This window comes from Zootoca vivipara, chromosome 3, assembly GCF_963506605.1.
Source record: "Zootoca vivipara chromosome 3, rZooViv1.1, whole genome shotgun sequence".
In the NCBI taxonomy this organism is placed as follows: domain Eukaryota; kingdom Metazoa; phylum Chordata; class Lepidosauria; order Squamata; family Lacertidae; genus Zootoca; species Zootoca vivipara.
The window spans coordinates 20,054,046-20,076,034 of record NC_083278.1 but is presented as its reverse complement, the minus strand read 5'-3'; the positions used below and the strand labels follow the sequence as shown (position 1 = coordinate 20,076,034).

The 21,989-nt window shown below is 42.8% G+C and overlaps 2 protein-coding genes across 3 annotated transcripts; one reads left to right on the top strand and one right to left on the bottom strand.

The window, feature by feature from the left end:
* Window positions 1–270: 270 nt before the first annotated feature.
* Window positions 271–8,262, top strand: TMEM14A (transmembrane protein 14A). 2 transcript variants are annotated; one of them, XM_035109956.2, is made up of 5 exons: window positions 271–497; window positions 2,932–3,017; window positions 4,059–4,160; window positions 5,429–5,516; window positions 7,027–8,261. In XM_035109956.2, the coding sequence occupies exons 2-5, from the start codon at window positions 2,942–2,944 to the stop codon at window positions 7,064–7,066; spliced, it is 306 nt and encodes a 101-aa protein (XP_034965847.1). In that variant the 5' UTR covers window positions 271–497; window positions 2,932–2,941; the 3' UTR covers window positions 7,067–8,261. The 2 variants fall into 2 exon arrangements, with proteins under 2 accessions (XP_034965847.1, XP_034965848.1); XM_035109957.2 differs by lacking the exon at window positions 271–497 and adding an exon at window positions 771–1,212 and having other exon boundaries at window positions 7,027–8,262.
* A 2,730-nt stretch (window positions 8,263–10,992) lies between these two features.
* On the bottom strand, window positions 10,993–20,536 carry LOC118082443 (glutathione S-transferase). The gene is made up of 7 exons (XM_035109958.2): window positions 20,346–20,536; window positions 17,265–17,440; window positions 16,047–16,098; window positions 14,603–14,735; window positions 13,484–13,625; window positions 12,875–13,006; window positions 10,993–12,013 (listed from the first exon to the last, which is right to left on the bottom strand). Exons 2-7 carry the CDS (start codon window positions 17,349–17,351, stop codon window positions 11,891–11,893), a joined length of 669 nt encoding a protein of 222 aa, XP_034965849.2. The 5' UTR covers window positions 17,352–17,440; window positions 20,346–20,536; the 3' UTR covers window positions 10,993–11,890.
* Between the last annotated feature and the right edge of the window lie 1,453 nt (window positions 20,537–21,989).

The window sequence follows — 21,989 nt, the reverse complement described above, 5'->3', positions numbered from 1 at the left end:
CATCCCAGATTTACATAAGTTTCTGATTTGCTCCCAGAATGTCCCAGATCCGGGTTTTTTCATAGGAGAAATGGTGGAGGATATGCATTAAGAGCCTCACCAGATCTTCTGCCTTTACACGGACTTCTTTAAATCCACCTTGGCACTTTCGCTTCCTATTTTCACCCACGCGGTGGCAATGTTGCCTCGTCTTGAAACGCTCCGGCCTCGGTCAAAGGAGCAAAAAGCCGGGCAAGAAAATAGAGAGCACGTACTGCACTAGAAAGGTCGTCGGAATTACGCCCACCCTACCCCACACCCCATCGCAAATCCGCACCTCCGAGGGCCGTCGCTGCCTTGCAAACAGGCCCGCGCGACGGCACACCCACCCACGAAGCCTTCCTCTCACTCTGGGCCAGTAGGAGGCGCGCAAGAGAGCGCAAAGATGCGGGTGGAGACGGAGGCGGGGGAGGCGGATCCCGAACGCGGGGAAGGCGCTGTCCGCACTGCGAAGCCAGGTAGGTGGGCAGCGGGAGAAAGGAGGCCACGCGGGGCAGAGGCTTGCTAGGCGGGCGCCCCCCAGGGAGATGGGGGCCTGGGAGGGAGAGGGCCAGGTGGCAGCAGCAGCACCCGCCGCCTTTGCATGCCCCGCACCGTGCACCGGAATGACAGGAGGGCGCGCCAGCCAGGGCTGGAGCTCCCTCCTTCCCATTCTCCCGTGCAATAGCCTCGCCTGGCCTATGGCAGCCCGCCGGGCCGCGATTGACAAGCCCGGCCAAGGCCGAGGGCCTCGCAGAGCCGTCACTTCCTCCTGCTCAGGCAAGGGCTCCTGGGGTGCCTCCCACTGCCTTGTTGCTGCTCCGGGTGTCGTTTGCACGTGAACTCTTGCAGCGCCAAGGGAGATGCTTTGCCCCCACCGGGGATATGCAAAAAGAGCAAAAAGGGAAAGTTGCAGAATTTGTGGGTGAAAACCTGGGGGGAGGGGAGAGGCCCGGCGCGCACGCCTCTGAGCTGGTGGTAAAACATGGCAGGCGCGCCGTCCGTGTTTTCCAAGCCGTGCCGAAAGTGAAACTTTTGCACGCGCTCAGAAGATCGGCGGAGGTCGCGTTTTGCAAGAGGTGTCACATCAGGTGTGGCTCGTCTTCCTGCTGCTGCTGCGCAAAGCCATTCTGAGTCCAGAGCAGCCTTTCTCAGCATTGCGTCCGCAGATGGAACAGGCTCCCTCCAAACGTGGTGGGTTCTCCATCCAGAGGAGGTGGGACTGCATGGGTGTAGCGGGGGGGGAGGGAAGCTGCCCCCCCTAATAAATAAAAAAATCAATATTAACTAACTGACAAGTCGCATCGCAGATAGCTCGGTTCTGCCACACACATTCCAACGTTATAAATCCTGGCTACGCCCATGCTGGATGGCCATCAGTCATGGATGCTTCAGTTGAGGTTCCTTCATCCCAGGGGTTTGGATCAGATGACTCTGGTAGGTCCCCTCCAGCTCTACAATTCCATGATTCTATGACTACAACTCTCATCGTCCCTGGCTACTGGTTCCGCTAGCTCTAGGGCTGATGGGAGTTGTAGTCTTACAATCGGATTCTGCAACAGGGCTCCCCGTTCTGGTCAATTTGGGAGGGAAGCTGGCTTCCAAGGGCAAACTGAAAAAAGTAAATAACAAAAACAATTTGGCCCTGAGAAGCAGAGAAAAAAAAGTTTCAGAAGTTAAATTGCTAGGTAGGAGGTTGACCTCCAGGTTAGACTTTAGAAGAATGTTGGATGGCCAATGCACAACCTGGAAAAACTGCAATTTCTCCATGATTTGTAGGGCAAGTGGTTTAGGTTTATTATGGTCTGGAGAGCACTTTGGGATAAAGGGCCAAGGTACTGTAGAATTAGCTAAGAGCAGTGGCGGAATTTGGGCTTTTATATTTCAGCGGTGCCTTGTGCTTTGCCAAAATTTGGTGCTCTCTCCTGGCCCCCGCCTTCCATTTACCATTGTTGCAGTGTTGTCCCCTCTCAACTCAGCGCCCCCCCCCAGTGCAGGCAAACCAGTCCTGCCCCCCCAATCTGTCTCCACTATGAGCTAATTTGCCCCTTAACACCTGCCCCACGGAGGCTGATGTTATCATGTGGTGAGCAGTTTTGAGTACAGTGGCAGGACAGGGCAGACTGCACCATACTGTAATACACACACACACACACACACACAGCGCCACAGCGCCCATCTGGCTGGGTTTCCCCAGCCACTCTGGGCAGCTCTCAACAGATTATTAAAAACATGATAAAACATCAAACATTAAAAAACTTCCCTAAACAGGGCTGCCTTCAGATGTCTTCTAAAAGTCACATAATTGTTTATTTCCTTGACATCTGATGGGAGGGCGTTCCACAGGGCAGGTGCCACTACCGAGAAGGCCCTCTGCCTGGTTCCCTGTAACCTCACTTCTCGGAGGGAGGGAACCACCAGAAGGCCCTCGGAGCTGGACCTCAGCCGAATGATGGGGGTGGAGACACTCCTTCAGGTATACTGGGCTGAGGCCATTTAGGGTTTTAAAGGTCGGCATCAACACTTTGAATTGTGCTCAGAAACGTACTAGGAGCCAATGCAGGTCTTTCAGGACTGGTGTTATATGGTCTCGGCGGCCGCCCCCAGTCACCAGTCTAGCTGTAGAGCTGTAGAGTACAAAAACTCACTTCATCTCTGGTATTTGTAATATGGAGACTGGTTTCTTAAGACAGCATGAATGAGAGATATGATAAGATTTCTTCTAATCCTCCAGTTTGCAGAACTGACCATGGGTGCGTGTTAGTTTGCTGGGGTGCTTACAAGCTGGCCGCCATGTCCAGGAATGTGTTTTCCTTTAATTGTTGGGTGTTCACAAGAACATTGGATCATAACTCTCTTTCCCTGAGTTTTTCTGTATTCTCACTGGTAACTTGATTCCCCCCCCCCCAATAGATTTTTCATCATGAGTGTGGACTGGATTGGCTTTGGTTATGCTGTGGTTGTGGCTGCCGGAGGTGCTGTAGGATATATTCGCAAAGGTAAGCACTGGAATTGTAGAATACACACACACTCCTTCTTGGATCACATTCCAGTGGTGTAGTAAGAATCATGTGAAACACTTCAGTTTCCCGCTTAGGGAAGTTTTTAATGTTTGATGTTTTATCATGTTTTTCATATTCTGTTGGGAGCTACCCAGAGTGGCTGGGGAAACCCAGCCAGATGGGCGGGGTATAAATAAATTATAATTATCATTCTTATTTATTGCTAAATGAATAAATAAATAAATATGTAGGGCTGGAGGAGAGGGGGTTACCCCCTCAATACCATTATGATACAAAAGTTCGTTTTCTGTCTATACTTTACCAGAGGCATTGATGTGAGACAAGCCTAGTCATATAATAATCCTGATTTAGTCTTCAGGTAAGGCCAAAAATCTAGTTAGTTAAGATACTTACAGAATCCAACTCTGGCGGGCACCCCACCAGATTTTGAGGTTCTGCTGAAACAGATAGGTTTAAGGGAGCAGAACTCAAAATGTATTGAATATGTTGTAATTTAAGAGGTGTGTTTCTGGAATTTTATAAGCCAGACTGCTTGCTTTTCACTTCACTGTAGAAAAGAGATTAAATTAATACATGAGTGTTCTCTCTTACCAAAAGTGCTCCTTCTTTTAAAGTTAAAAAAAAAAGTGGAAATGGCTTGTGTTTGAATTTATCTTGTATATTTATTTTCTCTCTCACATACCTACTTAGCACTTTTGCACAAAACTGGTTTCAAGACTGAAATCCAGAAAGCCTGTCAGATTTCAACCAGATCAGAATAAAATCTTAAATCTTGGTCTGGTCTGATCTGGTCATATTATTTGATTGATCGGTTGATCTTAAATCTTGGAACAGTTGTAGAAAGGAGTGGAGGGAAATCTTAAAATGCAATATACATTTTAAATCAATGTATTTTAAGTTTACCAAAAAGTGACCGTCATATTTTTAAAAAGACGTAGCATTTCTGTTTCTTTTTAGTTTTCTGCATATTTCCTTTCCCCCCCTCTAAGCTTGATCTATCTGATATCGTTGTTACAGGCAGTACAATCTCCTTGGTGGCTGGCCTGTTCTTTGGCTTGATGGCTGCTTATGGCGCATACTGGGTAACTCACGACCCTAGAGATATAAAGATATCGTTGTGTAAGTACCCCACTTTCTGGAAAGGAAGTGCACGGCAAGTTTTAACAGGAAATTGAAATCCTGTTTTGAATGTAATCATCCTAAAACAAATGATCATAAACTGAAAACAGATAGCCGTAAAATGGGAAGTACCTTCGTAACCGCTGCAGGTATTGACTGGAAATAGGCAGCCACCTCCAGTTTTAACTGCTTCATTTGGCTCCAGGAGGGATTTGGACTTCCAGTGAGGAAATGCAACAGGCTGAGGTGAAAGCAGCTCCCCCGTTCTCTTTAATGTTAGGAAATGTTTCACATTTGGCAGCACTGCTCGATAGGGCAGCTCTTCCATGTGCAGAGCTATGATCTATTTACATAGCACCGGAGTGGATTTGATTTAAATCAAATCTATTTACTGTCAATCATGATTTAAATCATTATTTAAATCACTAGTCAGTAAGACTTGATTTAAATCATTTTTTTACGGAAAGACTTGTTCTTGCTGGTATAATCTTAACATTTACAACCAGATGAAGGTTTCATTTTTGGAATAAATTTTTTTTACAGTTATATCAAAAATTACTGATTTGGTTATACATAGACAAATAATTATGAAATTATTGTGAGGTTTAATAAGTTAACTGTTTATATTTGGACAACTTCTCTGCTGTCCTTTATTGGAAGGAAAAAAACAATCATCTCCTTAATAACAATGTAAACAATTTATTTAACCAAACCAATAACATTATAGCATATGTATCCATGTTTGTTAACTGATGTGGTTAAACAATTAAAAAAAAACTTAGACTGAATTTTAGCACACCTGAAAAACTTAAAACAAATCCTTATTTCCTGATGGATAGCCTTTGGACTATAATGTAACTGAAATAGAAAACTATCTTTAGAAAGATTTTTCCTCCAAACGCATTTTATTTTAAAAATCCAATTTAAATTTTAAAAATCCAATTTAAATTTTAAAAAATCCAATTTAAATTTAAAAATCTGATTTTTTTTTTTAAAAAAACCATTTTTAAAAAAACCATTGATTTTTATCCACCCTGCATAACACTCATCTGAGCTTTGCATCATGAGGATAGAGCCGCCTTTACCAGTCTGATACCCTCAAGATATTTGGGACCACAACTCCCATCATCTTTGGCCACTGAGCACACTCTGTTGTTCTTACGTTCTGTTGTTGTAAACCACTCTGGAAACATGGTTGAAAGGCACCATTAAAAAAAACCCATAGAATTAATACCGTAATAAGCTAATCCTTGTATGTATGTTTGCAGTCACAGCTTTCCTCCTGACCGTTGTAATGGGAGTGAGGTTTAAGAGGACCAAGAAGCTAATGCCAGCTGGAATCATAGCAGGCCTAAGGTAAATATATATACTGTATATATAAAGAGAGAGAGAGAGTCCCCTTTTTTACTCAGCTGCAGTCCAGTCAGCACTTACCTGAGAGAGTAAGCATCCTTGAACACTGGAGGACTTACTCCAGAGTAAGCAAGCATAGGATTGTATTGCACACAACTTTAAACCATGGTCGGAGAGCTGCTGGTTGTGAATCTGTCTCTTGATGATAGAACTAGTTTTTAGGTGACAAAAGTCGTGGTAGTTGGATCCAGACTGTTCCTTATACAAGCAGAAAGGGTCCCTCTGTGATGTCTTGGCAGAAACTCTTGCCGGAAGAACAGGAGGCGATTTAGGTTGATCCCAACTTTTCCTCTACATGCACTTTTCCTTCCGCACTCTTCCCTTCGGAGCTGGCTTCAGGGACCAGCAGGATATTGGAGAAAGTTTGCCTCTTGCTGCAGCAGGAACAGAGGAAGGGATGCTGGATGCAAACCACAGCATTTGATAGTTTCCTGAGACCAAATTCTGTGTGTTCTGTGATCTTGCAGCTACACTGGGGTACATGATTTTATATTGGAGATATAGTTTCCTGACCTTAAAACAAACAAGCAACTTTCTTGTGTTTTAAGAGTAGGAAGCTAAGTACATCATCAGTAGGTTGAGGGAATGTTCTGTCATATGTGGTCAAAAAGTATTGGGAAATAATCCATAATGAATTGGGGGGGAAAGTTTAAAGTACTCCCCCCCCCAAAAAAAACCAGAATACTTTAGTTGGGGATAATCCAGATGGAATTTCCCAGGTGTCAAAAAAGGTTGTTTATGCATGCCACTACTGCATCCCATGTTTCGTTAGCCCCCAAATGGAAAATAATGAGCGAGGTCCCAACTAAAGAGGAATGGCAACTTAAACTGGTGGAATGTGCGCAGCTTGCAGACCTATAAGAGAACAAGAAGAACATACATTTCAAGAAGATTGGACAATGTTTATTGAATATTTGGGGGGGAAACACTCGAAAACATTAGCAGCATTAAGATAAATTAAAGTTTTGATGGATGTAATAATGGAATACTGAATGGTTTAGTTTATGTAAAATATGCAGGGATTTATGATAGGCAAAATGAACCTGGAAAGAGAAGAACGGAAGTCTTTGGTCTTTTAAGGTTGTTTAAATCAGTATTCTAAATTGTAAAACAGAAAACTTAATAAAAATTATTTATAAAAAAAGAGAGTGCATCATCAGTGCCTGGTGAAACTGGGGAGAGGGGTAGGGGGTAGTTTTGGCTAGCCTTTATTTGCTTCTCTCTATGATTTGAAGAATAACTAAATGCACACATTTGCATGGTTTGTGCAGGTCACAGAATCCAGCTTTTCTGAGCAGGGTCTTTGGGTTACCTTGGTGTAGGGTGTTCTTTTTAATAATAATAATAATTAAAAAGATTAGAGTACACATAGTCCTAGATATGGAAATGTATCTTTCACGTCTCAACTGGCAGCATGCTTGCTAATTTCACTCTCTCTCTCTTTTAAACATAGCCTTCTGATGATCTTGAAGCTTGTTCTTCACCTGGTATGAGAGACCAAAGCAGCAAGAAACAGCATTTGTATAATTCCACACAAACAAGCAACAATTCTTTTGTATTTTTCAATGTATATGTAGGAAGATCAAGCACTTTGTGGGGGGTGGTGGTTAATGACTACTGCACAAAAGGCAGTGTTACTTTTTGTGGATTTGGGGCTACATTCTTTAAGTTGCATTAGTGTTTTCTCTAAGTCGCATTTTCTTAGGCTGTGGTCCTGTACCTCTGGGAGCTATTGACCACAATGGCATTTATTTCTGATTAGAAATGTATACGATTGTTTGTATTGACTTGTCCTTTAATGACGATCCTAGTTAAAAAATTTTTTTGGAGCAATGATCCCTTACTCTTAACAGTAAGAAGTACACCATCACAAAATAATGGGAATCACAAGACCATTGAAACTCCGACTCCTTCTTAGTGTCATATGCTTTGAAATTCATCTGCAGCCCTGAATGACAATTTTGCAGACATGGAGATTTACAAAACACGATATAGAGCATTGCAAACATGCATCCATAACAATGTTCATGATACAGGTCTTATGTTGCACCATAGCTGCCAAGTTTTCGCTTTTCTCGCGAGGAAGCCTATTCAGCATAAGGGAAAATCCCTGTAAAAAAGGGATAACTTGGCAGCTATGTGTTGCACTGAAGCTCCCTGATTAATAGAGGTATCTGATGCAAATAGAACTAAAAACATTTTTTATTGCTGAAACACAGGAAAGCTTAGTTTCCGTCCAGAAATCCAGAAGATGAAAACTGCCAAAACTGAAATAAAGAAGTTTAATATATTGAAGGCATGTTCTCTTGTGTTCCTGCTGACATTAAAAAGCTTCTTGAATTCTTAGGATGATGAGGTACATATAACCAGAAGAGAGCTTTTGTGATGTTACTACTAGTTAAAGGTAAAAAGGTTAAGTCCAGTCAAAGGCGACTATGGGGTTTGACGCTCATCTCGCTTTCAGGACGAGGGTTTTTCACAGACAGCTTTCTGGGTCATGTGGCCAGCATGTGCAGACTTGTGCAGAGCAGGCCTCTGAAACCAAATGCAACCGTTTTGTAGCATCCAAACACAAAATGGCAGAGCACATTAATTTCTTCACTCTACTTGGTCAGAAGCCCATTGTCTTCAATGGGACTTGCTCCTGATAAGTATAGGAAGGCTGCCTGAGGAGGCTCAGTCATGGAAATTCTATTTACCCCCCCCCCCATGTTCACTATGTCTGTGTGACAATTTACAGTGGCACAGTGGCACACAGAGCTATTTATAGTGGTCACCAGACATGAGCATTGCCTGTCTCCTCCCTCTCCCTCTCCCTCTCCCTCCCTCCCTCCCGCTCTCGCTCTCTCTCTCTCTCTCTCTCTCTCTCTCTCTCTCTCTCTCTCTCTCTCTCTCTCTCTCTCTCGTGTGTGTGTGTGTGTGTGTGTGTGTGTAAGTTCCCTCAGATTAATGTCCAGCAGTAAGACAGTCCTTCCTGCATTTGTCCAACAGGTTAATTTTAAACCAGCTATTAAACTGCTGAGTTGTACGCATTGTATCTCCAAGGCCAGAAAAGTTGATAATTGATTCATGCAGTGAGTTTTGCAACATTAATAATAATAAAAAGACAACGAACTAACTAATGTCTGGCAGAGCACCTAGTGCTTTTTTCACCTTGCATAACAGACAGAACAGCAGCAGTTGAGAGTTTTCCATTAGCTTCATAGAGAGGGGAAGCTTCATTTGCTGAATTTTGCAGCTGTTGAAGGCCACACATTTAATAACGTAAGCAGGCGTATTCCATGTATACTGGATGTATACGAGGCGGGAAGCATGCCCACGGAACATGTCAGTGCTGCAGGTGGAGTTAGCTCACGTGGTCCTTTTACGCCATGTGCGAAACTCCCAATAGGAAGATTTTATGGCTCTAAATCAGGGGTGGGAAGCCTGTGGCCTTCCACATGTTGTTAGACTTCAAATACTATCAACCCCCATCCACCATGGCCAATGAACAGAGATGAGGGGAGTTGGAGTCTGACAACTTCTGGAGGGCCATAGGCACAGAAATCACACATCAATACTTTTATTTCTTGTATTTATAAAGTGTGCAACCTACTCAAACATTCCAAGCCGACAGTATTATTGTAGGTGATGTATAAGGTTGCCAACTCTGGCTGAGGTAATTCCAGGATAGAGTTTTCAAACTGAGATTGAATTTCAGCATGTTTCATTACCCTTCTAAATGCTGGTTAGAATTCGCAGAATTCTTTCACCCCTTTAAACAGCAAACCCTGGGGAGCTACCAAGATAAAGAAGCAGTGTAAATTGGAACCTCCTAATGCTCTGGGTGAAGGGACGCGGGTGTCGCTGTGGGTTAAACCACAGAGCCTGGGGCTTGCCGATCAGAAGGTCAGCGGTTCAAATCCCCACGACGGGTTGAGCTCCCGTTGCTCGGTCCCAGCTCCTGCCAACCTAGCAGTTCGAAAGCACATCAAAGTGCAAGTAGATAAATAGGTACCGCTCTGGCAGGAAGGTAAATGGCGTTTCCGTGTGCTGCTCTGGTTCGCCAGAAGCGGCTTTGTCATGCTGGTCACATGACCTGGAAACTGCACACCGGCTCCCTCGGCCAAAAACACGAGATGAGCGCCGCAACCCCAGAGTCGGTCGCGACTGGACCTAATGGTCAGGGGTCCCTTTACCTTTAATGCTCTGGGTAAGCGGGGGAAAGGATAAACACAGGTTAAATGCAAGCCCAGTCTTGTGAGATGACACAAGGATGACAAATTAAGAAGGCTGAGAAGTGGGATTGTGTATTATATTTACGGTAGTATATTCCATTACAGGGATTAATATAGTACTTCTCTGAAATGATCAGAGCAGTAATCATTTGCTTTGTGAATATTCCAGTTCTCATACTGTATCATCTATTTGGCTGGAGGATGAAAAACAAACCCAAGGAGCGGCTCAATGACTGCTTACCCTGGTATAATACTGTTGTTTTTAACAGATTAGTTCCTTGTTAAGTGCCCATGGCAACTCTGGAAAACAAATAAATGTGGGACAAAAAGAAAGCACAAGCCTTTACAATACAGTATTCTACTTCTAAGGCAAAACTTTTAAAGGCATGGGAGTGGTGAAAGTTTTGCATCACAAGTGTAACACTCATCCTCAGGCCCTTTTTGCAGAGAGGTGAGTGAGTGGTTGTCATGTACCCATTGCTGAGAATAGTCCTCTGTTTTGGGGGGTCGGGAAGCTGTTGCTCTCTGTACGTCAGCTCTCAACATCTCTGACCATCAGCCACATGGGCTAGGCTTGATGGGAGTTATAACTCAACACCATCAAGAGGCCCACAAGAACTCCATCCCTGTTCTATTCAAGGGGCTGACCAGTTCAAAGCCTTCAAATATAAACAACCCTAAGAAAGGAGAGCATGGATTTTGGAGATGCCCATCAAAAGCTGGCACATGGGCAATGTTTCTCATTTGGCAGCGCTAATGGATAGGGCTGCCCCTTCTTGTACTCAGCTCAACTCCCCTGCACTCACCAGAGCCTTGTAGAGCTCATCATTTCTGACCCCTGGCCAGAATTGACTCTGCTGGCTGTGACTTGCAGGTTTCCTTTGAACTGTGGGTGGAAGGGAGAGGAACACAGCTTTTCTATTCCAGTGCGGACTTTGACTCCCCAGCTGAATTGGGCAGCTTCCAAAGCACTTTGCACTTGAGATAGGCCATTTTCTAAAATGCCAAATTGGAGTCGGAACCAAAATCTGTGATCAGCACATACCGAAGCATGTAAGAACATGAAAAGTAGGCAGGAAAACCATTTGGGTTGAGATCTAAGCATGCTTACGTGAAATGAGTAGGATTTCCTCCTAAAATCCATGTTTCACAGAGAGATGCATGCTAGCAAACAGTAGTAATAAATACAGCTCAACAGAAAAGAAAGAAATGTATTTTAATTGTTAAGGCAATTATCCTTGGTAATGATTGAGTTACTACATAGTAACAAATTCAGTGCCTGAATATATTTGTGTTGCAGGTCAAGGAAGACAAAGGGTAATTTAGTAGCATAGTAATAATCACTAACAGCACATATGACTGCCTTTGACATGATTCGTACATTTCTCCTGCTGCTGCTCGGCTGAAGACATTCTAAGTGGCACATAACCAATTGTTTGTTGACCCTAGCAATGTTTTCCAATAATGGACAAAAATTTAATTTAAACATTTTATCCAATTTCTTTGGTATATGAATGCATAAAAATTGAAAGGCCTCTGAGTAATTTGCATAAATCTAACTGGATGTTGGGGTTGATATTATAGAACACAACAACTGATTTCTCAAAATTAGTACACAGCCCTGAAATTCATGCAAAATGTTGTAATTCAGTTTTAAGACCTTGTTTGGATCTACAGTATCAGGGTTCTCAAGCATCAAAATCATAGACTCCCCACATGTTTAGCATACATCCCGATTAGTGTAAATGAGCTACTTTTGCCACCAGCAAGTTCTATCTCTGAGCTAATACTGAAAGAACATACTTTTAGTCTGGACTGAGCAGCATGGAGGGTCTATATAACCCCATCGTTTTCTTATCCCAAACTGCTTGTTACACTACTGTATGATTATTGCACTACCCATGATTATTCTAGGTTTCTGAAAGTATGCCCCCGACCAGAATGGATTTAAAAGTTGAGTAAGATATGGGAATAACTTTTCACAGAATTTGTAATAAAATCTCAAGGCTGTTGACAAAAAGTTAGCAAAGGTACATGTGGAGAAGCAGGATAAATTGTGTATAAAGCAGTATAAAGCAGTGATTGTTATAGCTGAAGTGCTCAGAAGTTGAAAATCTTCCTGATATTTGCAGCATACTTGTCATCAAATCGGGGCTTCCTCTGGCTGCCAGGCTGCAAGAATTTCTTAATTGTGGGGATGTTGCTTACTCTTGTCTTGAAGGCCTAGATGAAAAAACAAGAATCTCCTCTAAGAATAAAGAAAACTTAACAACATAGATGGGCTTACATTTGAGAAAAAGAGCAGTCTGACCCCATCCATCAGCTTCAAATGTTTGCTTTCCTCTTCCCTCCCCATTCCATTTTCCTTTTGAATCATTGTGAACTTTGGGCAGGGATTTTGAAAATGTTGTTGTTTTCATTTCTAGACATGTACTGAAAAAGGAATTCTAAACAATTCTTTGATTGTCAAATTCTGAGTGGTTGAAATAAAGTTCCAAGCGCTATTATGACATGGGAGTTTTGAAAAGCAACCAATCTACTTAATAATAACCAGGGGCATATTTTTACAAGCATTGGTAAAAGTATTCAGAGATAATTATACACATGAGTCTAAATCAGTGGAATAATGCATCCATGGAAAAAGATCTGTGGTCCCATGACGTGTTCAATCCACATGTGAAATCTGAACTTTCTCTATAGTCTTTCTACAAGCCCCCCCTCCAACTCTTTAATCTGGTGAGCCTTTTTCGGTCAGGTTGTCTTGTAATGCATCAAACTAAGGCAATTCTAGCCAGGAGATGAAGCACTTTCATCATCAAGCAAAATAGATGCAGAAGTCTAGATGCCTGCTCCACAGAAACTTCCATATGCCTGACACAAGACATATCCCCCAGATGGCCACTTGGACTTGCTCTCATACACCACCACAATCACCATCATATACCGGTAGATTATGACATGCTAAGTGCGACACACTCCTATAACTGAAGTTTATCCAGTTGCTGTATTTGCACTCTGTGAATACACACAGTCTTACAGTTTACGTTCCATCTCATTTCTCAGAACATGTCCTAGTTCACTCACTTGCAGCAGAGGAAACGCAGAAAGAACGTCAGGCTTCATCTCTTCGACCATCAGAATAGCTTCAAGCAGGTGGACATCTGCCCAGCTGAACTTCCCACCAACAAGGAAATCTTGTCCGTGATTTTTCAAAACCTGTGGCATACAAAGAAACAGAAGTCAGTGTTGAGGGTATGCAGACCCCTGGCTCATAGTGGGCAACAGAGGCTCGTTGTGGATTGTTTCTGCTTCTTTTGTGTTTCAGACATGTAAGCCTAAGAGGCAGGTAGGGACTGTCCCATGAGAGTAGCCACTTGGCTTTTTCTGCATAACACCGAAAGGCCCTCATTGCTGTGATCCTCTGCTCGGTAGCATTGGAACTTGACATCGTGGGTGGGAAACAAAATATTTGCTGGACTCCCAACTCCCAGCAGCCCTAGCCAGCATGGCCAATGGTCAGGAATTAGGAGAGTTGTAGTACCCCCAAAAAATGTTGGTAGATTTGCAGGTTTACTATTCCACATTTAGGTGCAGCTGCAGAATTTTGCTACTGCTATAGATGGTTCTCCCCATACACCTACAGCCGTTAAGATCTAGCTGCACATTCTACGTTGCTACCTGACCATCCTTTACCTTTTCATAAACTGGGAAGTATCTGGTTGTGGCCCTCTCAAAAATTAGGTTGGTCTGCTTTTCTTTGTTCTCAGGGGGCTGGAAAGGGAGCCCCATTATCATCCCCATCAGATCAGTTGTTCCTTCCACATACATGTCAATCCTGAAAGAAGCCATTGGTACAGTTACTTTCAGGGTTTGTTTTGTTTCTTGTTGTTTTTGTTGCTATCTCTCAAAGTACAAGAAAATCAAAATATAATTTCAGCATATTATACATACCAAAATTAGAAATACATTAATGATATAATGTATACAGTAAATAAATAAAGAATAGAAACAGATTCAACAATGCTCTTTATCCAAACAGATATATATATAACTACTTAAGTGACTTTCACCCTTCCTAAAAGTATATGCCAGGGGTGGCCAACTCCCAAGAGACTGTGATCTACTCACAGAGTTAAAAACTGGCAGTGATCTACCCCCTTTTTGGAGGTTCAGGTCAAAATTGTTGAGGTTTTTTTAGGAAGGAGAAAGGCCCATTTTTAGGGGTTCAGGTCAAAGTTGTAGGGCTTTTTTTAGGGAGAAGGAAAGCCCCGTTTCTTTGGGGTGAAGGGCAAGAATGTTGAGCTTTTTTTTTAGGGGAGTCAAAGTTTTTGAGCTTCTTTAGGGGGAGCCAGTGGTCTACCAGTGATCTACCACAGACGTCCAGTGATCTACAGGTAGATCCCGATCTACCTGTTGGACGTGCCTGGTATATGCAGGTGAAAAATCATGACCAGCTCTAATACATTTCAGCAGCCATTTGGAAGGACATTTATTTGTTTAACTAGTCAATTGCAACCCAGCATGCACGAAGGGATCTTCCACACAGGTATGGAAGGTTAGCAGACATGATGCATGATGTGTTTGGCATGATCATGTTATTGGACAGTTTCCCTCCCCAAGGAGATTTAGCCTAAATGTTCTTGTAAGAATCACATTGTGACATATAGCTCTGGGAATAAAGAGATGCATAAACAGAAAGATGATTGAATGTTTGCAGTTCAGGGCAGACATCCTGTATTTTCAGCTTTTGTCAAGAGCTGACTTTCTATTCAAAAAATAAACCTAGGGTGAATTCTACATGTTCATAAGTACAGTGCTCTCTCCTTCAGGTCTTTCCCATAGAGGTTGTGCTTTGCTGCGATGTAGTTGAGAATAGCTCGCGTCTGCACCATCTTCATCCCATCCATTTCCACCATGGGCACTTGCTGGAACAGGAGCTGTCCATCTTCAAAGGAGGGAAAAAATGGGGATGTGTGATTCAGTTCTCACACACTTAAGATAGTTTAAACTAGTACTACAGATTGATTCAGCCTGCCTTCTTTGAAAGTTAAAACCGAAGTATTGCGGTCTCTAATAAGGATCACATCTCAGTAGAACAGCTTTCTTTAGGAAAATGTGGCTCCCCATTGGTCTGTATGATTCAAACAGAGATGCAAGAAGACGTCGTTTTCCATTCCAGCCTGTATTCATTCCATACACTGTTTCTATTCATCATTCATCTCTCTGTCCATTGTAATGGGTTTTTAAAAGATTTTTTTATTGCAACTTTTCAAGATACAATACAATAAAAAACAAACTAATAAAAAAGAGGAAGCAAAAGGAAAACAAAAAGACAAAGAGAAAAAGAAGAAAGAAAGAAAGAAAGAAAGAAAGAAAGAAAGAAAGAAAGAAAGAAAGAAAGAAAGAAAGAAAGAACACAAAGCCCTCTTTAGGTAGATCTTAACCTTTTTCTCACACAAAAGTGGGTGGACCCTCCCAGCTCTTACCTGGGAGATCCTCCTTTCCCTGCCTCTCACACAGGATCATTCATCAGCAATCCATTACTTTCCCACTGTGATAAAATTATGTAACTTACAGAATTAGTTACATAGCTTACATACATTGGTGTTGCGTTACGCCATCTCATTCATTTCAGTGCAACGTAAACTCAACACAAATGACGGTGGTGGTTTGTAAGTACTTTCAAACTGTTTTCAATGTTGTGTTTTAATATTGTAACCCCCTCTTTGGGACCTTAGGCTGAAGAACAGGCAGGAAGATAGCTGTCAAGTTCTCCCTTTTTTAAAAAGGGAAATTCCCTTTAAAATAGGCTTCCTCGCAAGAAAAAGGAAAACTTGACAGCTATGGGCAGGAAATAAATAAATAATCAATTATGTATCATTTGCGGACAGAAAGAAACAACAGTGAATACCAATCATATTAAGTGGATTGATTTCCATTCTGGACATGGGCAAATTTCTGTTGAAATTCTACGACATCCCTAAATCCAAATTCCTTTGTGTTTTTCCTGTGCAAGCAAAAACCAAACCATTTTTTTTTAACCCATGAAAATAACAGTATTTGTAGACTCTGGTGTGGATCCCAACACTAAATGGTTTCTTAGGTTTTCATTTAAAGAATCAATGGGGGATACACACACACACACACACACACACACACACACACACACACACACACACACACACATATATACACCCATTGATTCTTTAAATATATCAGTCCCATGTAGAGAGAATACCTTCACCCATAGACTTACCTTTCCGTAATTTTTCCAAGTCTTCATTTGTTTCTATAAATTGTTCTTCAAACTGAAACACAATAGAACAAACAGAATCATGTTTGTTTTTCATGTCGTAATTATCTTGAGAGCAATGCAGTACAGATGCTTGTCATTTTCCTTGACTTTAAAAGCACTTGGAACTTGGGGGACTGTTTTGAAAACTTGCAAAATGCAATACAGCCATTAAATTTTACACACACACACACACACACACACACACACACACACACACACACACTCATGCTGTACCCTTGTATTGATTCATATTACAAAAAGGATGATTGGGATGAAAAGGGCCCCTATGTCTTGGTAGAAATCATGTGCTTGGTCTGTACACAATGCAGAGTTTCTTTGCTATGTTTATTTTCAGAATGCCGCACCATTCATACAATTCTATTGCTTGAAATGACTTCAAAAGACAAACCGTCCAACCCACTGAAATGAGATCATGTTGAAGATTCTGAAGCATTCCCAGAGACGCATTTGTCTTGGCCTTCCCTCTGTAGCTGGGGTGTGTGATTCCCCCCCCCTCTTTTATATATAACATTTTCTATTATGTCAAAAATAAATTTACATATATTCTAAAACACACCCACAGGTTCTCTGTTTTGCATGCATTTCTCTGAATAATATGGCTTATTAGATGACCTCTATTCACTTGCCTGGGAGTACAGCCCAACAAACTCAGTGGGATTCCCATCTAAGTCAACATGTATAAGATTGTGCTGTATGATTGATAGCAAACAACTGTCCATTGAATTGGCAGCCAAATAGTTTTAATACTTGGGGTAGAGATTTTCCTATGCAGCTAGGGTTGCCATACATCTGGGGAAAACTGGACATGTCCTCTTTTGGAGGGCCAACATGCCCACCCAGGTGGATTTTTACATTTTACAGGAAATGTCTGAGTTTTTTTGGGGGGGAGGGCCTGGGCTTGGGCTGCTCTGCATGCTGTGGCCGCTGCCAGCCTGAGCTGGGGATGCTTCACCAGATGCTTACAACATTATCCTGAGTTGTAGGAGTGGATGTGTTTGTGTATGCAGACACAAACATACAGAGAGAATTGCGTTGATAGCATAACATGCTGCACATCTATTCCGCTGTGTGTGCAAAGGAGGCCATTCACCTTAACTATTGCTAGTTCATTCATCCAGCGTTGCCTCCCCCCCCCTTTATTTTTATGGTCACACAAACCTCCACTCCAGCTGCCGCAAGGAGCCAGCGTATAGATTCCATCTTCCCTCTCCCTCGAACGTAGTGTAACTTGGGTTTCCCAGCCATCTTTTCAGCCTTCTACTTTGTCGAATACTGCACAACTGGGTAAATGGCTTCACAGTAGAACAATGTTATGGACTGTCCTAAAATAGAAGCTACAGGAAATTGGGGATCAAACAGACAGAACAGACCTTGCAATTAAGTTAACCATTTACCTTAAGTAGGGGTTGATGTACCCTGAACCATTTGATAGTGATAGCTGTTGCAACCAGAGCTGCCAACTTTTGAACTGAACACAAAAAGAGTTCTGCTGGATCAGCATCTTGTTCTACAGCAGCCAACCAGATGTCTATGAGAAGCTTGCAAGCAGAGCCTGAAAAAAACAGTACTGTACTCTCCCCTTGTATTGTTTCCAGTAACTGGTATTCAGAAACAGGCTGCCTATGATAGTGGAGGTAGAATTACAGTGCTACCTCGCTAGACGAATGCCTCACAAGACGAAAAACTCGCAAAACGAAAGTGTTTTGCGATTTCAATGGATACTCACAAGACAAAGTTTCCTATGGTGTGCTTCGCAGGACGATTTTTTTTCGTCCCATAGAATGCCTTGCGAGGCACCCTATGGGAAACCGCACTTCAATGCATTCCTATGGGAGCCGCTTCGCAAAATGAATTTTTCGCTATACGAAGCGACTCGCGGGACGAATTAAATTCGTCTAACGAGGCACCACTGTACCTCTATGTGATCAGACTATGGACTTCCTCTTCAGCTCACCTTTTCCTTATTACATTGCCTGAACTATTGCCTCTGTGTGACGTGACCTTGGACTGTCTCTTGACCTTGACCTTGCCTGAAATACTAGCTGGGTGTCCAGTACCTGGACTGCCTTTTGGCCTTTTTATGGACCCTTTCCAGCTGGAAGACCTGGCCTGAAAATCTCCCAATCTTCAGCTTCATTGAATGTCCTCAAGTTCTAGCATTATGAGGGTGGGACTCCCCTCTATCCACTTTCTCTACCCTGTGCATAATTATATATATATATGTCTATCATAATTTTATACACCTCCATTCGCTCCTCTAGCTGTGCCTTTAATGGCCATGTGATGTTCTATAACAGTACTCTACTCTGCCTTGGCCAGACCCCACCTGGAGTACTGTATCCAGTTATGGGCACCACAGTTTAAGAAGGCTATTGACAAGCTGAAACATGTGCAAGTTGATAAAGGATCTGGAAAGGAAGTGTTTCAGATATTTGAAGGGCTGCCACATGGAACATGGAGCAAAATGGGCCCAAGGCCCCCTACAAACTAGGAATTGTCATTTGATATAGCGTGCCTGTTCATTCGGCTTTCATTCAATCTTGAACCCCTCCCGGTTCACTACAGTTTCAGCATTTTGTTGTTCTTGTGGTTTGCTGTGCAGCAGGGCTTGTCATCCATTTAGAAAAGTTTGAACCAACTTATGTAACAAGGTGTCCACTTACAAAATCAGCTGGGTTCTGTAATCTGACTTCTCTGACTCATATCAGATGTGCATATATACTGCATGAATATGCAGAATACTGTCTTCATACATTCCTCTTTCGTTTCCCCGCAACCTGCTGGCTGAGTGTGTTCAGCGTGTTTGGTCCTTCATGTTTTCTGCTTTGGGTTCAAAAGAGCACTTGCCATTCTTGTTGGAAGTGGTCTAGACACCTCAGTTTATTACAGCTAGCCGGTGGGGAACAGTTGCCCCACTTTTGTGGTACCTATAGCCCCTCTGGACAGCAATAATGTAGCACTGGGGAAATCTTGCAGAACAAACCCGAGCTAAATAAACCCAAAACGAATGCACTATTATTGTGTCAGAACATGCTGCAGAATACAGCCACAAAAAACCACCACCAGTCTTGGGGGGTCTCTTGTCTCCCAGGTCCTAGTCCAACACTTCAATCACTACACCACACTGAAAGGTGTTTGTAAGACGGGATTAAAAATAAATAAAAATAAAGGGAGGGAACACATTCTCTCCCCACAGATTTGTAGTTTGGACAGAAGTATCCATTTGGTAATATAGATGTGTGAACTGAAAACTACTGTGTGCTTCCTAATTTGAGAAGAAATTAAAATTCTAAACAGCGAATAGAACTTCTGAAACAATTGGTTTCCTTAAGGGTCATGGAAGGAAAGTTCCCTCTCCTCCTCCTAGCAGCCATCTGAGACTCCCCCAAAGGCTTCCAGGAAAAAGTCATCCCTAACCGCTTCCCCTCTCTCTTGGCGTATAACTATTGTCAGCTTGTTCTTCTAGCAGTTGGTAAATTGTTCCAATGAATTCTCTGCGAAGCCTGCCTCACTTTCTTCCCTCTTACATACCACAAAGCCCCAGAATAGTGGACCTTGTTTATTTTATCCAGCTTCTTCCCGGCTCCTCTTTTTCCCCCTCTCTGCCCCTCCTGACAACCCTCACAACTCAGGAAAAGAAACTCTTGTGCTCCAACGTCTAAGTTTGCAGTTATTTCCCAGCCACGATATATCCCCTATTAAAGCTGCCTATCCAATTTGCTTACCCAGCTAGTTTTAATTCTGCTCACATTTGCTTTCACCTTTTTAGATTCTACTTCTCGACTCTCTAAAATCCCTCTTCCCCTTCCCCAGCACAGCAAGCTAGCAACATGCAAACTTTGGCAGATGTCAAGTTTATTTTAAACAGCTGAACTACTGGCCCCATTTTCCCTCCCCTCCAGCCCTCGTTTATATGTTAGGAAAGGGAAGCAGCGTCTGATACTGAACACTTACTTCCAAGCTTCTTGTTTTGACTTCCCTTCCACCCACTCGACTGTAGTTTCTGCGTTCTGCTTTCCTTTCCTTTCCCTCCAATCTCTTTAAAATCCCACCGTCCTGCTTTCAAAAAGAAAAAGAAAAAAGCCCTTGTTCTCCTTTGCTCTCTACCGTAGCTAATGCCTGCTAAAGTGGAATTTTTAAAAAATGCCAATCTGCCACCTTTGCTGCACTTCCTGGTTTAAATTACTTCCACATAGCTGAGTGCAGAAAGCAAAGCACTTCACATTTTCCAGTACTAACCTCCAAACCTGAATCCCCTTCCAGGGTCTAGGCAAAGAAACTGAGCTTCAAAATGCTTTTTTTTTTGGTTTGGTTTTGGTTTTGTTCCACCTTCTATGAAGATTTGCACGAGGATTATCCTGCCGCACAGATCGAATCAGCTTTGCCTGAGTTGCCCACAACTTCCTGACACTTTGGTCTCTCTCACCACCCTTACAGACGGGGAGGAGGAAATCTATGCAGCGTCAGGAGTCAGCTGTAGTCCTATAAAATTCCTGAGGCGTGGCTCCCCTCTGGAGAGAGAATATTCTGGATACTAGTTTATTGTGGACAGAGCTCACTTCATCAGATGCATTCTGTGTTATCCTCGTGTATGTGTGTATTAGTGTGTGTGTATGTAAAAAAGATAAAAAAATAAAATTTGAGGTGCTCCTATCCAGTGCTATTTTTGTAGAAAACGGGTGCCGGGCCTGGAGCTCACCATGAACTCCCCCCCCAATGTTCTCTTAGAAGGATGAGTTCCGGAGAGTTCTGGCTGGGGGGGGGGTGAGCCCTGCTCATATGATAAATTGTAAAATGCTTCACCACTCCCCTCTTCCAGCACCCATTCCCCTATTTCTATTGAATTTGTAATAGACAGTTAAGTGGGTGAGAAAACCTGGCTGACAAGACTTGTTTTGCAAGGTAGGCATTCGATTAGATTGGAAAATAAAAATATTGCTCAGAAAAAAAGGGAAGGGGAGAAGAAAGACCTTATACCTATATTCAAGGCTTTTTTGTGTTGAAGGTGGTTACTGGTATGGTGTAGTGGCCATCTTTTGCTGCCCGTGGCAGCCATTTTGTGCTGGCACCCACAGCACTTTTGTCAATATATGAGTACCGGCACCTCTCCTCCTTTCTTTTTCAACCAAAAGGTTATGATACCACGACCCTACTACGTATAACCCTGCTGAATCCAGTAAAGCAATCTTGATTCCTTTGATTCCTCACTTGAAACAGACAGTATTGATCCCACCAGCAGGAAGTGGGGAACAGAAGCCAGGACAGCTGTAAAGCAAGTAAATATTTTGCTGCCATTTCTCTGCTTTGCTCCCTTCTGAAGGGAGAGGAGAGATGCTGGAGCATCCATGAAGGACCCTGGACCCGCACACTGCTGATTTGCAGCAGCTGGCCTGATGACAGACTTCTGGGCCAGGTTAAAGCGAGAGAATTGTTGGGTCGAAGGGGGATTGCTTTCGGATGGTGCAATCTGACTTTCCATTTTATAGAATCATAGAATCATAGAGTTGGAAGAGACCACAAGGGCCATCCAGTCCAACCCCCTGCCAAGCAGGAAACACCATCAAAGCATTTTTGACATATGGCTGTCAAGCCTCTGCTTAAAGACCTCCAAAGAAGGAGACTCCACCACACTCCTTGGTAGCAAATTCCACTGCCGAACAGCTCTTACTGTCAGGAAGTTCTTCCTAATGTTTAGGTGGAATCTTCTTTCTTGAAGTTTGAATCCATTGCTCCGTGACCGCTTCTCTGGAGCAGCAGAAAACAACCTTTCTCCCTCTTCCATATGACATCCTTTTATATATTTGAACATGGCTATCATATCACCCCTTAACCTTCTCTTCTCCAGGCTAAACATACCCAGCTCCCTAAGCCGTTCCTCATAAG

Excerpts from the sequence above, each read along its gene's own strand:
- LOC118082443 (XM_035109958.2), bottom strand. The coding sequence starts at position 17,351 with ATGGCTGGGAAACCCAAGTTACACTACGTTCGAGGGAGAGGGAAGATG. Across the intron at positions 13,626-14,602 it reads GACCTGAAGGAGAGAGCACT|GATTGACATGTATGTGGAAG; the intron begins GTACTTATGAAC and ends GGCTTCTTTCAG. Across the intron at positions 13,007-13,483 it reads ACTTCCCAGTTTATGAAAAG|GTTTTGAAAAATCACGGACA; the intron begins GTAAAGGATGGT and ends TGTATGCCACAG.
- TMEM14A (XM_035109957.2), top strand. The coding sequence starts at position 2,942 with ATGAGTGTGGACTGGATTGGCTTTGGTTATGCTGTGGTTGTGGCTGCC. Across the intron at positions 3,018-4,058 it reads TGTAGGATATATTCGCAAAG|GCAGTACAATCTCCTTGGTG; the intron begins GTAAGCACTGGA and ends TCGTTGTTACAG. Across the intron at positions 5,517-7,026 it reads GGAATCATAGCAGGCCTAAG|CCTTCTGATGATCTTGAAGC; the intron begins GTAAATATATAT and ends TTTTAAACATAG.